Source organism: Phyllostomus hastatus, unplaced genomic scaffold (assembly GCF_019186645.2).
Source record: "Phyllostomus hastatus isolate PE091 unplaced genomic scaffold, TTU_PhHast_1.1 phas_contig_402, whole genome shotgun sequence".
Classification (NCBI taxonomy): Eukaryota; Metazoa; Chordata; class Mammalia; order Chiroptera; family Phyllostomidae; genus Phyllostomus; species Phyllostomus hastatus.
The window spans coordinates 4,438,852-4,456,281 of NW_025333873.1; the positions used below are offsets into that span (position 1 = coordinate 4,438,852).

A 17,430-nucleotide genomic window follows, 5' to 3' on the forward strand; every position below is an offset into this window, starting at 1 on the left:
TGTTGTGAAACATTAGCAAAGCGAAAGTGACACTTTCCCTTGACCTCGTTTGGGGCAGTTGTGGGGAGTTGCACTGAGGCGGAAAGTGACTTCAGGGGCAGAGCAAAAGCGTGGATGCTCAGTGTTTTTCTTTTGGGAGTAAAAATGTAAAAAGAAATGTGATTTGAAGAAGTAAGAATTGTGAGAACACCCCTTCAATAATTTTATTTGGATGATTCTTTTTTTTTAAAAGATTTTATTTATTTATTTTTAGAGAGGGAAGGGAAGGAGAGAGAGAGAGAGAGAGAGAGAGAGAGAGAGAGAGAGAGAGAGGGAAACAAACATCAATGTGCGGTTGCTGGGGGTCATGGCCTGCAACCTAGGCATGTGCCCTGGCTGGGAATCGAACCTGTGATGCCTGGTTCGCAGCCCCCGCTCAATCCACTGAGCTGTGCCAGCCAGGGCGGGTGATTATTTCTTTATACTAAGTTATACTTAGATTTTTATATAAGTATCTTTAAATATACCATTTATTAATTTGTTTATATTAATATTTTCTTTAGAAAGGCAAGTAAACCTTCCGATAGTTGAAACTGTGACCCTAAAGTTGTAAATGATGGTGAGCATTGCAGGTGGGGAGGATTTGTTCATAATTAAGACCTGAGCCGACTTTGCATACTATTCAACGGGTTCTTAAACGTAAGGGCTCACTAAACATCATTTCCACATCTCTCCTTTCTGCCAGTCTATCCCCCCCACATTTACTGTGATCCTTGATCTCCGATTCCTCTCCTGAGCCCACACTTCAAACACCCTCCGCCTTACTCATGAAGGCCCTTCATCCGCACGTTGTCACTTAGACACACGTCCCCTCAGCCTCAGGAAAGCGTGTGATGGTACGCACACGTACGCCGGCGCAGCCCGGAGAGCATTTGGGCCGAGAGAAGAGCCAGGGTTGCTGGGAGGGAGATCAGGTGTGGAGGTTGCTGTGTCTGTGTCGTGAATAGGAAAAGTGGTTGGAAAGTAGGTATGAGAGAGGGTGAGGTAATTATTACGGATAATTATTAGTTGAGGAGTTAAGGCATGACTTTGTTAATGCATCTACAGAGTACTTGATCCAAGACCAGCCATTGAGACTAGGAATAACCCGAACTAGTGGACAAGGATACGGGTGTTTGAGTGCCGGTCCAGGTTGAATGAGAAGTTCGTCTGTTATTCTGTGTTTGCATGTAAGACTTTCTGAATCTAGGACTATTATTTGCAACAGAGTTGAGTTACATAATATTTTGAATAAAGAAGGGAAAACGTTGTAAATACTCGTTTCTAAAACATTTTGAAAATTAAGAAAAAGTGTGTAAGTGCTGTTACAATAGTTTTTAGAAAGAAAGATGTTATAGTGCCCACTGAGACCTGTCGTATGGTGCGTACTGGTGGGTACCGCGGGTTAAGTCTTTCTTCGGGAACGGAGGTGGAAGCTGGGCCTGGCTGTGCCGCCCGTGCGCTGGGCCCTGCCGCTCTGTCCTGTCTGTTTGCCCTGATGACACCGGTTTCTCCTCTTCAGCAAGGACTAGCTCTTTGAAGGCAGAGTGTCAGATTTGGAGCCAGAGAGAGTTGAACAAACACAGATTCATTCTCTCTAATCTTTGATCACATCCTTTGATCTATCATTGCCTGTAAAATAGAAGCTAAAGTCTTGGTATTGCATTCAAAGTTTTACGTTTGTAGTTCTCAGCCCTGGATGCGTAATAAAATAACACAAAGGGCTTTTAAACAGTGCTACGAACAGGGTGGGATTTGGACGAGCGAGTTGTAGCTTTAGTATGTTCTCATACCTCACCGAGCTTTGTAAGGGTTTACAACTCTGAGGATATACGGAGAATCATCTTGCTGATTTCCACAAAAGTGCTCTATGGTGAATTTGCTTGGGATTGCCCTGAGTCACCACAGGTCCTGATGAGCTTAGGGAGAGTTGGCAGTTTAACAGTATCGCCTTTAGCTTCATGAACATGTCACATCTATTTGCATCCTCTGTGATTTCTTGAATCAGTATTTTGGAGTTTTCATTGTATTCATCTTGAACATTTTTTTGTAGCTTTTTATTGCCCTGGCTGGGCAGTTCAGTACATTGGAGCATTGTCCTGATACTCCAGGTGTGTGGGTTTGATCCCCCATTGGGGCACCTGCAAGAACTAACCAATGGATATGTGGGTGGGTGGAGCCACGAATCGCTGTCTCTCTCTCTCTCTCTCTGTCTCCCTTCCTCTCACTCTCTAGAATCAGCACATTTTTTAAAAAGTTAAAAAAACTTTTTAATTGATGCTTTTGGTATTTTTGGTGCCATTGTATTTCCTATGATCTTGTGCTAGTTTGTGGAAATAAAATTGAATGTTCATGTTGACCGTGAATTCTGCAGCATTGCTCAAATCCGTGATAGTGTTTGTTTTGGCAGGGTCTGCAGATATTTTTGGTAGGTTCTTTGGGATTTTCTGTATAAAATGTCATATTGTCTGGAGTAGAAATAGTTTTATTTGTTAAATTTTCAATCCGTATGCCTTTTCTTTCTTCTTGCTTTATCGCACCAGCGGGTCAGTCCAATGTGATGCTGACCGTTGGTGAGAGCAGTCCTCTTTGACCTGGTCTCGGTCTTTGGGGGAAAAGCATTGTCATTATTGAGCATGATGTTAGCTGTTGTTATTTTTCAGATGTTCTTTATCAGATTGAGGCAGTTCCTTTTCCCCTCTAGTTTTCTGAGAGTATTTGTCAGGAATGGGTGTTGAATTTTGTCATCTGCCTCTGGTTTTTCTCTTTCAGTCTGTTAATATGCTGAATTATGATGATTGTTTTTCAGATGTCAAATCGGTGTTAACTGACATTCCTTACACCAAGCCCCCCTTATCCTCTTTATATATTGTAACATTTGATTTGCTCACGTTTTGCTGAAGATTTTTGTGTCTAAATTAATGAAGGACCAACTTGGTTTCTTTTGTTGTAATGGCTGTGTGTTTTGGGTTAAAAAAAAATGCTGGCCTCTTGAAAGAATTGGGAACTGTTTTTTTTCCTGTTTTTATTTCCTGGAAGAATTAGTGTAGAAATGCAACTATTTCCTTCTTCAGCTGTTTAGAATTCGCCAGCACAGCCCCCTGAATGAGGAGCTTTATTTTTCGGAAGGCTTAACAATGCCGCCTCCATCTCTACAGCGGATACGGCCTCTCCCGGTTGTGTGTCTGTTCTTGAGGGAGCCCTGGTGGTGCGTTCCGTCGGGGGGCGGTTGTGTCTGTCCAGTCGGTTCAGATTGTGGAGCTTACGGACACAAAGTTTTTTGTGATGTTTCCTTATTATTTCCTCAATGTCTATAGAACGTGCGGTGTATCTCATCTTTCATTCTCGATATTGGTGATTTGTGTCTTTCCTCTTTTCTCCTGAGTCTGGCCAGAGATTTATTAACATTATTGATTCATCTGAAGACCCAGCTTTTGGTTTCATTCATGTTTCTCTGTGTTTTCTGTTTTCAATTTTTATTGATTCCTGCCCTTACTCATGGTATTTTTTTTCCCCTTTTGCTTGTTTTGGGTTTAATTTGCTGTTCTTTTTCTAGTGCCCTGAGTTGGAAGCTGAGGGGATGACTCCAGAACCTTCTTTTCTAGTATAAGCATGCTGAATGTTCGTAAAGTAAGAAGTGACCACTCTTTCATTGCTCTCCTTTGGCTGCCTACTCGCCACCCTGGCGACAACTAATGTTGCTTTTTCAGCATCCCTTCCCAGTTGGTTAAACACATACAGACAAATACACATGCTCTTCGCCATACAGTGGGACTACGTCCCAGTAAACCCACCGTACGTTGAAGATGCCCTGAGTTGGAAATGCACTCAGTGCCGCCCAGTAGAGCACTGGTCGTTTGCCCCATGGTCACGTGGCTGACTGGGAGCCTGTGGCCCCTACAGCTGTTTGGCATCATGGGAGAGTATCACGCTGCATATGACCAGCCCAGGAAAAAGTCAGCATTTGACATGATTTCTGCTGCATGCATATTGCTGTTGCACCATCATAAAGATGAAAAATTCTAAGTGGAATCATCATAAATTGGGGACCGCCCATGAGAATATTATTTTTGCTCTTTCCTTTTTAAAGTAATTGCTAGACTGCATTCTAGCAATTATTTTGTTCCATGCCTTGCCTTTTCTATGTAGTAAACTGTCTCAGATATGTTCTTTATCTTTCATATATTACATTTCTTTTTAAAAATTTTATTTATTTCAGTGAGAAGGGAAGGGAGGGAGAAAGAGAGGGAGAGAAACATTGCTGTGGGAGAGAATCACAGATTTGTTGCTTCTTGCCTCCAAATGGGGATCAGGCCCACAACCCGGGCATGGGTCCTGGCCGGGAATTGAACCGGTGACCTTGCACTTTGTGGAGTGACACTCAACCAACTGAGCCATACCAGTCAGGGCTATTTTTCTTCTTCTTCTTCTTTTTTTAAAAAAATTTTTATAATAGCATGAATAGCCAGTCTTCTATTAGTGGACACCCAAGGAGCCTGGGCCTTGGTAGTTTTCTCTTTTTCATATACTTTTAGTATTGAAGCTTTTATTAGGGGAAATTTTATACATTGCAGTTTCTGTATCTTAAGTGTCTTTTAACCGACAGGGCTCCCCTTCTTCATTTTCTCCTAAAACGGTTAGCTGTGTCCGGGAATGGTGACCTTCATTTTCCCAGGATTCGTTTTTTTAACACAGCAGTTTTTGAGAAATAGAAAACAAGTGCGTCTCGAGCACTTGGGGGGCCGGCACCCCAGAAGCTCCTTTCTGTGTCTCAGGCCGCCCCTCCCCCAGGTGGTTCAGATCCTGATGTTTATGAAAATCTCTTCTACGGTTTATTTTTACTTTCCCCCGTGGAATTCCCCGGATATTCTGGCATCATGAAATGAGTCTGCAGAGAAATATCTTGAGCACCTTACCTTAGCAAACGCCCTTAGCGGGGTTCGCACGTGCGGCTTGGCTCCGGGGCTCGCGGGCCCTGCTCTGTGCTCGCCCCGCCGACCCCCGGGCACGGCTGCTCTGCCCCGGGCGGCAGGGGTGTCCTCTGCTGCTGCTCTCCGCACCCGTGCAGGACAGAAGCTGCCTGCCTCAGAGCCCTTGGTCGTAAGCGGTAGAAACCATCTCGGGCTGGTTTATTAAAAGGGGGTGGGTCTTGCTAAAGACTCTCTGAGAGTGTTGGGAGGTGCAGCCTCGAAGATCACGCTGCCGAGAACGAAGCTCCGAGTCCCACGCGATGGCCTCACACAGCCCTTCTGCCACCAGCCGGGGCTCAGATGCTGCTGCTGCTTGTGCTCCGGACAGCACTGATGCTGGGCTGCGGGGGCCGCCCCAACACCGTCTCTCTGTTGCCTCGGGACACGGGGTGTGGCTGCCCCAGCGGCTGCCACGCTCTCCCGTGGACCCTCTGAGTTCCAGCTGCCGAGAGATGAGTTTTCTGTTTGAAGTCTAGAGCTGCATCTCATTGGTGGAGCTTGGGTCGTGTGCCCATGTCTGAGTTTCAAGAAAGATGGGGAGGCAGGTATCTGAGGGTTCTTTTCCTTTTCGATATTTTGTTAATGAGAAGAGGACGAGTCCCGTAAGGAGGGTTTACTTAAAGGTAGACTCAGCATTTGGGGGGTTGGTGACCGAAAGGAAACGTCCACTGTTAAAAGTCCTCTATCAGTTTTGGGTGTGCATTCGTTCCGACGTAATTGATGCTCTTCATGGGACATTGCCTCATGTAATGCAGTGGGTATTCGACATGGGACCGTTCCTTATCATTTCCAGGTCCCGTATAAGACAGGAGGACAGACTCTGCATTTCTAAAGATCCGGTATTTAGAACACCCCGTCCTAATTTTAACTTGTTATGTAGAGATTTCCATTTTATCTTATGAATAAACTTAATGAGACATAATAGTTAAGAAAATGTCATGGTGAAGGTTTTCACTGAGAACCTTCTGGCTTATAGATAATTTGCCTTTTTTCAGGTATGATCTTACTGTAGACAAAGGTTGGGAACATGGGAGATGCTTAGTAAATACAAATAGGGTGGCATAATATAGTAAATGGCAAGTAAAATGGGGCCATTAGCATAAAGAGGACGACACTTGCTGATTAAAACGAAGACAGTATCATTCTCATTATTGCACAGGTATTTTACCGAGTTACTAGGAAACTTTGTGAGCACAAGCTGTGTAAGACTAGCACAGAAACCCTTGTGAACTTACACATGATAACTTAAAAAACTGAGTAGTGGGGCTTCCATCTGCCGTGAGCCCAGGGCGTGGCTGCCTGGGGGGGCGGGGCCTGTTCGGGCAGGGACCTGGGCTGGCATCCTCTCGGCTCCACGGATGCAGCATGGCCTTGGGTAATTGGTTCATGCTCTTCCACGTCTCATCATTCCAATTTCTAAACAAGGTTTACTGCTACCGACCCTTCCCCTTCACTTTTCTCACCGTTGTGGGATGGGAAGGGCTGAGATAGGTATGACTGAGCTTCTCAGGATAAACCCATGATACCGTGAGGTTGCTGCAGTAAAAACAAAGATGAGTGTCCTGTAAAATCTCTGTAGCAACGTGCACCCTGTTGGTTTAGTACGTAACAATAAACGATTGTTATAATATGTTGATGGAAGGACACATTTCTGAATTAGTATTCAAAACAAGTGATGCCACAGTTTTGAATACTTAAAAACACTGCAGCTGTGGATGTAATGGGCTACATTGATAAGGAATTTACTTCTGTGTAGGCCTCTGCCCACACAGCCAGTAGAAATTGCTTTGCAGAATGTTTATAAAACCAGTTTCCAAATAATTTGGGTTCCAGGTAGTTTTAGCACTACGCACCTAGCGTAGATGAAGCCTTAATTCTACAAAGACGCAATAATCCGAGGTTTCTAAAAATCCAAGGTAATGTGGCAGAAAAGGGTAGGGATCAGTTCACTGGTTGCTCGCTGTTTAATGAACATTTGATTGCTTTTGTGGCTCCAGATGGCAACTATTTGTAATATAATTTCTCTTGCAGCGAGGGCCGAGGCAAGATGACGGTATTCTCAGTTAAAGCTATGTTAGCAACCATGTGTGGTGGGAAAATGCTGGACAAATTGCGATGTAAGTATTCTCATATCGTTTGAAAATTTTTATTTTCAAATTGGGACTTTCAAGCAGTTTTACGTGAATGTTTTCAGAATTTTGGATGATGCTGTGTTAAACGTTTGTGTTTACCGCCACATCGCTCACCTGACTCAGAGCCTGTGAGTTACGCCACCTACTGTTCAGATGGAAAAGTTGGTTGAATTTGTTTAGTGTTTTTATCGTAAAGCTTTAAGTTTAAAGCAAGAAGATGGAAGAGATTTGGAGCAGTAATGTGGACATTTAAAAAATTATTTTTAAACTGGTTTCCATATTATTAAAAAGTGTGTTTACACAACTGTTCTGTTATGTTTGATGGTTCTGTTAGAAAGTAAATTTGATTGCTTTGACCAGGTTTCGTCAAGGTCAGCCCTTTTGTTAGCGCCTCCCTTCATCCTCCAGCGGCGTCTGCTGCGACTGAGCTGTTCTCGCGCGCTGCGGAGTCAAGCTCGGTTATCTGGAAATCGACAGCGTGCTTTTCCAGTTACCTTTCCAAGTTTTTTTCTTACTGTTGACCATTTTGGCACTTTATTGTTGATTAGATACTATAAAGAGGTGGTTAGATGAAAGCAGAGGAGGTGAAATTCACAATTATTTAATATTTTTGCTTTGATTTTTATTCACTTTTTAGATAGTTACTCACTGCCTAAGATAAGTCAAGCATTGTGCTAGGTGCTTAACACGTATTTTCTCACTGAATTCTTAAAATTTCTTTGAGCAGCAGGTGGTATCTTGCCCATTTTATAGACAGGCCAACTGAGGGGCGAAGTGGGGATTTCCACTCGCTGCCAGGCTTCCAAGCCCTGCCCCGGCTGCGTTGCCGAGTCCGCTGGGCTGGCCCCGTGTAGGGAGCAGGGAGCGGGAGCTGCACCACAGGCGCCCGCAGAGCGGGGCGCTGGCAGGGTTCGGGAGGTGGGACAGAAAGAAGCCTGAGTCTCAGTGAAGTGCGGAGACACCCTGTGAACTGGTTTGTGGAAGAGACCGGGTCATCTGCCCTGTGGCATTTCTCGTAGACTGGATTTTGACGATCGGGTCCCATGATGTTCCTCTGTGCCCTACACGTTTTGTTTTCATTGAAAGATATGGAGGCTTGATCAAATTCAAGTACAGGCTTTTGGGCAAGATTACTTTGCGGGTGCATTTGTCTTCTGTGCTTTTCTTTTCTTTCTTCTTCTGTCTTAACCCTCACCCAGGGATGTGTTTGTCGATTTTAGGGAGGGTGGGTGGGGGAAGGGAGAGACAGAAAGAAAGAGAGAGAAAAACATTGATCTGTTGCCTCCCGTCTGCACCCTGACCAGGGATCGAACCTGCAACCTAGATTTGCGCCCTGACTGGGAGTCAAACCTGCAACATTTTGGTGTACAAAACAATCTCCAGTTAACTGAGCCACCCAGCCAGGGCTGTGCTTTTTCTTTTTGTTTTTCTTTTCTTTTTTATTTCTGTGTGTGTGTGTGTGAGAGAGAGAGAGAGAGGGAGGAAGAGAGAGAGACACTTTGAATTCTTCTTTAAAAAAATGGCATCTGCTTTTTCTTACATGTTACCATGACATCAAAAGCTGGAAAGCTAGATGGCTCACTAGATACAGATTTCAATGTTCTAAAGCGAGATCTTAGATAACGCATTTGGTCAAACTGTCATCCGGTTTGCCTCCATTTCAGAATCAGCTGCAATGCCTAATTTTTGGTAATGAGAATTATAGTTTTATTTAAATGTTCTTCTGTTTTTTTTCACATGGTAATATTACTCTTTTGGGCTGAAATTTCTTCATATTTTAATTCTAACATGTTTTTCTGAGGAAAACAATATGATATAGATGCAACTTTACTTCATTCAAACAGAAAGAAAAATAAAGTCGAGATTCTGTTATTTAATGATGATGATACCAGATAAAGAATTAGCCTTGGCTGGGTGTGGCTCAGTGGATTGAGTGCCAGCCTGCAAACCAAAGGGTCGCTGGTTCAATTCCCAGTGAGGGCACAGGCCTGGGTTGTGGGCCAGGTCCCCAGTAGGGGGCGCATATGAGAGGCAACCACATGCTGATGTTTCTCTCCCTCTCTTTCTTCCTCCCTTCCCCTCTGTCTAAAAATAAATAAAATCTTTAAAAAAGAAAAGAAAAAGAGAATATATGACAGCGCACAGTGACATGTGTTTCAGGGTCAGGGTGGCAAAGGTGAAGGGAGGGGGAAGTACAATTGGTAGTTACAAAGTAGTCATGGGGATGGAAAGGACAGGCAGGGGTGTCCAACACGTGGCCCAGGATGGCTATGAACGTGGACCAGCACAAAATCGTAAATTTACTTTAAACCTTTTTTTTTTGCCCATCAGTTTTTGTTAGTGTTTGTGTATTTGAGGTTAGTGTTTGTGCATTTAATGTGTGGCCCAAGGCAACTCTTCTTCTTCCAGTGTGGCCCAGAGATGCTAACAGGTCGGACACCCCTGGTAGGGAGTATGTTGTAGTCAGTAACATTGTAATACCAATGTATGTGCCGAGTGGGTACTGGACATGTGGGGGGGGGGTCACTTTGTAATTTATAAAAATTTCTAGCCACTATACAGTACGCCCAAAACTAATATAAAATAATATTGAATGCCAAATGTAATTGAAAAAGTAAAAATTAAAAAAACGGTTAAAATATATATATATATACATTGCCATTTTAATTAGTACCAAATAAACTGGTTGAAAATGAAAAAAAATTGATTATGTAAATGCACATTTTAGATGGCTCTGGAATTGTTAGGTTTCTGTGATGACTGAATCTGCTACATCTACATAGAGCGGATCCCTGGCACATAGTGAGTGCTAAGATTTTGCCAAGTATAAATCGTCGACGGAGCCCTTAAATGACTGCACGTGCCTGTTGTAACTGTGAGTGAGAAGGCACAAATTTCAGTACCATGTGAAACGTGGAAGGGATCCGAGTGACAGCAGTTCTGTTTTTTTTATGGATGTGGCTTTTGAACTTCTTGGAGGCACACAAGTGACCAGCATTCGAGTGGCATGAAAGCACGCACGCCCAGGCACACGTGACATGTCAGGTGTGCTCAGAATGCCAGGCATTGCACACCGCGTGTGGGTTGGTGAGTTACACGCCACTCTGAGCCGCTCATGACAGTGTTTTTATCATTCAGATAGGTTTAAAATGTGGCTTCATTGTCGTCTTCATGTTCAAAGTCGTAGCTGCTTTACCATCTGTCACTATTTCATTGTTTTTATGGTACCATAAATAGCTTGAGAATGAGGTGTTTAAAATGAGCAAAATAGTCAGAGACTGAAGCCTGTTTCCCCTTTTTAATTTTAAGCATCCAGGGCAGAAATCACTTTGAATGTGGTCTGTCCCCCTCACATTAAACAGAGCTCACTGATCGTAACTTAAACGCGTTTCCGTCTCTTGGGGATGTCATTCTCTGATGCATGTGGGGCTTCTAGTGAGGCGCTGGGTGGGTTGTCCTGCCTCATGCTTTCAGACCGTGGTGCTGCTGCAGTTCTTGAGTGTTTGTCGCTGTGGTTGTTGGTAGCGATGGAGATGATGTGTGTGTGCCCTTTATCGCTGGAGGGCGTGATGGTGTTATCAGGGTACTGGTCTCTGCAGATCTCTCTTTGCTTCTGATTTACTCCTGATACACTGCTGACGGAGGAAACGCAGCCGAAATTCTTAGTATTCTGTTTCGAGTAAGGAGGTTGAGATTACTCAGAGGTCACGGGAGAAGCCCTTGAGCTTCTGCGGCCTGGTTGGCAGTTCTGCCTGTCGGGAGAATCCTTTGCCCCTGGTTTCCTAGTTCTCAGCTGTGTCCTACTCAGTTGGAGTAGCTGAAATTAATAGTGTAGACAAAAGTGATACATAACACTGCATTGCAAGATCAAACAGTATTTGACCATTTATTCACTTTCTTTTCCCTACTTACTCCACTGTCTTTGTTGTTCTTAGCTTCTCCGTCTTGGACTGACAGTGCTCTCTGCTAGCACCTCTGTTAATGGTTTTCTAATTTATGAAGTACGCCTTAGTATTTCTACTTTTCTTACTCTCATTTTGATCTTTCTGCTTTTTACCTTTTCCTTTCTATTTTTTTCCTGTAATTTTGTCCCCTCCCTTTTTAAATTTGATATATATATATATATATATATATATATATATATATATATATTGCTTTTAGTGTCAAGATAGCCTTTGAAATGACTTAACCAATATTTGTGCTTTTAGTCTGAAACTTTTCTTCATTAGAGTTTTCAGATCTCTCACGAGAGAGGTTCTGTCCCAGGTGTCATTTATTTACAGAAATGGCTCACTGTCGTGGCCGTTAAGGACTATGTCCTGGATTCAAGGTAACTCTGTTTAGGATTCTCAACACAGCACCGAAGATTTATCATCAGAATGTAGACTTTAATTATAAGCATGATCAAAACTCAGCCATGTCAGAAATCCCCAAAATAACTCAGAGAACAATAACATTTATAGACTAGAAAGCCCATTATTTATTACATTGTACTTTATCGTCAGTCTCAGTATGTGATTTATTTACTTTCTGCTGTTTGTTTTCTAAGAAACTTAATCTACCCTTATTCACGCCCCATCTGTTGTACACCAAAAAGTAGGAGCAGATGAACTCATGAAATTTATTTTTAAATTTTTTAAAAAACTGGTGCTACATTTTGAAGGGCCAGTCTCACGGTGAGCATCGGGAAGATGGTAAGAATATTTATACCCACTGACGCATTCTACTACTTCAGTTTATCCCAAGGCGTTAATGAGAAGTGCACCTCAAGTTTGGTGTGTATCTGTTGCAAGGCACTTTATAACATACGAAAACTTGAAAGGGCTGTAGTGTCCAACAGTGAGAGCTCAGTTAAGTTTTGGGATACCCACATGCAATGCCTTTCAGCTATGTTTCAGGTCAAATGCATAAATGTAGTACAGTTTTTTAAATATTTTATTTATTTATTTTTAGACAGAGGGGAAGGGAGAAAGAGAGGGACAGAAACATTAATGTGTGCCCCCTACGGGGGACCTGGCCTGCAACCCAGGTATGTGCCCCCACTGGGAATTGAACCAACGACCCCTTGGTTCGCAGGCCAGTGCTCAGTCCACTGAGCCATGCCAGGCAGAGCTGTTTTGAACAAAAACTTATGATGCACGTAGAAAAAGTATGAAGTATACTAAAATGATAACAGGTATCTTATCTGGGTTGTAGCATAAACGTGGTTTTATAATAATAATAATAGTTTATATGATTGTACTTATATTTTCACATATTTTTGGTGGATGGCACTTTGAGGAGCCAGAGATATGGTGACTTGAGGTTCTTTCTATTTTTACCCAGAACTGGCAGCTGTGTCATTTTAATTGTTTGCCTCCTGGATGTTTCATTAACAGACTATGGGAGGCCGGCCTTTGAAGTTATAAGTAAATAGTTTTGCCTGTTCAAAATGTATCCCTCCCTGCTCTGGTCTTTTGGCCACCTGTCACTGCGTATTTCCCCGGGCTGCTTTCTGTTGGCCAGTTCTTTTCTTGATCAGACAGAAGTGACTTTAATGTGAACGATGGCCACGTTGACGTTTCTCATATAACCAAAATGTTTTGGAGCTGGAAGCATAGAAGTGATAAGTCCTGAGTCTGCATTTTGTGAATAAGAGAAAGAAAAGCCAGCACACACCAAGGGAGGCCTGGAGACTTGTCGGAGGGAGTTCTGGCGGGGCCAGCACTGGAAGCCCCAGCCCGCCCACTCCCCGCCGCCGGCCTCGCGCTGGCCTGGTGAATGGTGTCAGGGTGCTCGTGAGTTTGGGACCGACGTATGCACTTGGACTGAGTCACATCCAGGCACTTATAAACATGCAGGTGTGTGTACGTGCTTATTTGGTAGAAGGATGACAGGAGATGAAAGTCATTTCGCCAAGGAAAACTAATATCTAAAAGAAAATGCTTTCCATGTATATAGACTTGGGTCTTTATTGGAAACAGCCCTGTCGTCTTGCAGAAGTGTCTGTGTGTGTGGTTGGCCATGTGGGGTGACGGGAGTGGACAGGTGGACAGACGCAGCGAGTAAAACCAGGATCGTTATCATCAGGGAAAAAAGGAAGCTTATACGATACTGGTAGAATGACAAGTAGCATTGTTTTGCCATTACACAGAGGACAGAATGTTTTTTAAATTGTGTGCACCTGGGCATTTAAGGGCTTGATTGTAGGTTTTTCCATAAGGGAGAAAGTCTATATTTTTATCTGGAACAACTAATGGGGAATCAGCATACCCTTTTTCATAGGTGTATCAATAGAAAGAGAATTACTGGCACAATGAACCAGTGATCTGGGAAGTAATTTAGTCTCTAATGCCAGAAGGTTTTATGACTTTAATTAGAGGTCAAGTTTAACTTTTTTGATATTTTTATTAAATGTGATTGTCTCTTCTTTAGTAAGTTCTTTTTATCTGTACATAGTGAATCACACGGACTTAGATTCATTGTACTTCATTTAAGGTGTAAAAAATTAGCAGTCGTTTTTCTTATGGAAAAACTAATCTAAAAATACTTTTTAAACCAGTAATTCAAGAAGTAATGACTTCCAAGTAATTACTTAACTATACCTTCAATTTCAAGGTGCAGGAGTATTTCTCTTATGAAAACAAACCAACTAACAAATGTGTTTCTGCTTGTTCTCGTGTTGTTGTAATCTGGGCTTATTAAATTATAGTGTTTTTTTCTTGAATCAAAGTTTTTTTTACTACTTTGAATCTATCTGATACATGTGTAACTGAAAATAATACTTTCCTGAGGGGGTAGTTAGTCATTTCACTGTCTAATCACTCCCTTTTATTGCTCTGAATGAGTTAGGTTCTGATTTGTTGGTGAGGGTATACACACACATTTTATGTTTTTTTTATTGTGAAATTACACGATGTGTATTTATAGAATTGGTAGCCAGAGTGTCTGGTCTTAAATATTTCTACCGTTAGTGGCTACAGGTTAATAACTTGCCGGTGTATCAGTTTGGAATGTGTTGAGTGGCAACAGAAATTCGACTAACAGTGGCTTAAAACCAGTGGGATTTATTTTTCGCATGGGGACTAAGTCCATAGGCTGGTAAGTCCAGAGTTAGCACCATGATGTGGGGACGTCACCAGACACTGGGGGCCTGTCTCCCTGCTCTGTCACGTGGGTTGCCTCCCGAGGTTCGTGAGGAATTGCTCTGTGCCAGGCCTCATGTCCTCACTCCAAGTAGAAAGAAGAAAGAGAGGCCTTTTTCAGGAAAGCAAAAGCTTTCCTCAGAAACCCACTCCAGAGGTATGATGTGCAGAAGAGGCTGGGAAGTCATTTTTTAAGTGGAGTACCCTGCCCTTCTGAGCACCGCCAGGGTGCGGCCGGTGGGCGAGCACCGGAAGGCAGGGCCCGAGCCGCGGGCCCCTTGCTGTGTCCGCCCCACCCTGCACCCTCTACTGACCCTTGGTTTCTGTCCCCATGTAGCAGGCGATTATTGTCCTCGCTGTAAGAATAGGAGCCAGCTGTTTAAAAATCGTGTTGCTCTGCTTCTTCTTCCTGCAGAGGACTTCCGTTCCTCACACCATTGGTAACATCTTGGAATCTCTGGGTCTGTGGTCTCGAACTGCGGCCCAGGGCTCGCTCTCTCACTGCCTGCAGGGCCGCTCCGCTCGGAAGTTTGCTGATTACAGTCATGTTCGCAGCTCGGTATCTTGATCTTCTGCTTGTTTGTTTCACTCAGGGTCGTCAGCCTTTTCCCAAGCTGCAAACCTAGAAGAACCCTAACTTCTCAGATTCCTTTGTTCTCTGATCCAGCTTGCCACCCACTGCAGTTCGCTGCGCTGAAGTGCATTGGAGTTGACCCCTCTCCCCGAAACGGTCCCTGCTGTGGCCCTGACCCCCCCTTTTTCATTCCTTCCGCCCGTCAGTGATTCTCATTTTCTTGAAACCTCGCTCTATAAATATGTCTGCCCGACTTAAGAGTTTTTAAACCAAGTGCAAGTTGCTTTCCTCTTTCAAAGTTTTCATTCATAGCATACTCATTAAATCTTTATTTACGTTTATTTCTCAATGTTAAATAGTCTTTCATAGAATGTTCTCTTCAAGGCACTGTTTCTTACTTATCATCATTAATCAATACACTATAAGTTCCTGTCATAGAGACTTTTACCCTTCTCTTCCCTAGTTGTGTCCCCAAACCCTCCCTCCCAGGCTGTTTTGACCTTCTCGTGTCAAATCGTATCTTTCAAGGCCCAGCTTCTGAATTCCCTCCTTGACAATTCCTGCCTGTGTGCTTTTGTAGCTATTCTACACTAGAGTTGGAAGAAGTGTGGTACAGTGGAATTTCTTTAGAGTCAGGTAAATGTGGGTTTAAATCTTGATTTAGCCACTTACTAACTTTTTGACCTTAGACAAGTTAGCCTTTCTAAACTAGTTTTCTTCTCTGTAATTTTTTTCTATTTTTAAAAAAGATTTTTAAAAATTTATTTCAGAGAGACAGGAAGGGAAGAAGGAAGAAAGGGAGAGAAACATTGATGCATAAAAGATACACGAGTAGCCTCTCACGCACCCCAGCCAGGGACCTGGCCTGCAGCCTAGCCACGTGCCCTGACTGGGAATCGAACTGGCGACCCTTCAGTCCACAGACCAGTGCTCAATCCACTGAGCCACACCAACCAGGGCTCTTATCTATACATTCTAAATAATCATGTGCATACATATATGCATGTACACACATATGCACCTCTTTGTGAAAGTACAATGAGATAATAGTATTAAGGATTGTTGCATGAAAACAAAAACTTAGAATAATAGTGTCTTAAATAAAGTTGAAGTATATTTTTTTTCTCGTGTGAAAGAAGTGCAGGAGTATGTAGTCCAGGGCTCGTCTGGTAGGTGGCTTCATGTTCATCTGAGACCAGGCTTCCTCTGTCTTTCTTTTCTGTCATTCTAGCGCATGGCTTCTACATCAGCACTGGGATTACCATGTATTCCAAGGTGGCTGCTGGAGTGCTAGCCATCATCACTGCATTCCAGGTAGCAAAAGGAGGAAGGAAAAAAATGGTCTGCTTCCTACCTCAGTCAGTTTGCTTTAACCAGTCTTCTTGGAAGTGTCTCACAACCCTTATGTTTATAGTCTCTTCAGCCAGCACTTAGTCACATGACTACATTTACTAAAAGGAGGCTGTGAAGCTTAATCTTTTCAATAGTTACATTGCTGCACAAAATAAAATTACTCTGCTATTACTAAAGAAGAAGGAGATAAGAATGTTGGGTGGCCATAGGCAGACTCAGCCATAACTGCCTATTGTGGCACCTGGCAAATGGTAAGGTTTAGCAAGTGTCTTTATGCCTCTCTTCTGTTTTATTGAGAGTCAGCTTAGCACTTAATTCTTCTTTGCTTCATATGCATCTTATTTTTTCAGCTACATTGAAAGTTTCATGGGAGATAAGGGCCAGGAGTCAAACTTGTTTGTTGTGTTTTGAAACACCTAGCGGAGTGCTTGACACTGGGACCCCATAGTAAGAATTTGGGGGGGGGCACAGTACTTGTTAGTTAATGGATTTTGCTTTGCACTAGGACTGTACTTCTTTGGGCCTTTGGCTGCCTATTGCCCGCCTGTCTGGTTATTTGAGACTTTACAAACTAGCAGCTGACGCGAGAGGATGTACTGAAGATGTTCATTCTTTTGCTAATTTCCTGTTTTCTAATCCCTTAAAAGTTAATCTGTGGAATTGAACATTTAACATGTGATCTTTCTTTCATTAATGTTAATGTATTTTGAATGTTCCCCCCCCCAACCCCAATGTTTTGGGACAGATTCCCCAAATTGAACCTTAAGAGTAATGTGTACACATACATTACCTAAATCTATTACATACAATGTACGTGTTCATTGTGAATGTATAGATTTTCTATTCAAAAAGCTGTGTTTGGAAAGGCCTCAGGAAATGATTTGTGTGTGTGTGTGCATATTTAACTTACCAGTTGGTTTGTAAGGAAGCTCAGTAGTTTGAAAAAAATCTTAGGTCACATTTCTTTATTAAGTACTTTTTGAGTTCCTGTTTTCCAAGAAAGGGGTAAGTAACTGGAGATGGGAAACGTTCTTCATGAAGATGAAGAAACAGTACTGTTGCTGGAGACTTCTTTCCCGGTAATAGTACTGTGCTTGGGTCAGAGTTTATATAAAAATAGGATCTTACAGAATCAAAGTATCTTGTGATAGAAACGTTTATGAGTTCTTTTCATTCTACTTTGGAACTCATTCGATGGAACATTTTTAACATGCTGTATGCTTCCTTCCAATTTATTCTGTCCTGGAAATATTGCATCA

General features: G+C 42.8%; 1 protein-coding gene across 6 annotated transcripts in view; it reads left to right on the forward strand.

Moving 5' to 3' along the window:
• DTNB (dystrobrevin beta) overlaps positions 1-17,430 on the forward strand; it is a 172,757-nt gene that overhangs the window by 44,194 nt on the left and 111,133 nt on the right. For all 6 annotated transcript variants that reach the window (XM_045844349.1, XM_045844347.1, XM_045844350.1 and 3 more), the window contains exon 5: positions 7,020-7,105. In XM_045844349.1, the coding sequence (XP_045700305.1) occupies positions 7,020-7,105 (86 nt within the window). The remainder of the gene's footprint in view (positions 1-7,019; positions 7,106-17,430) is intronic.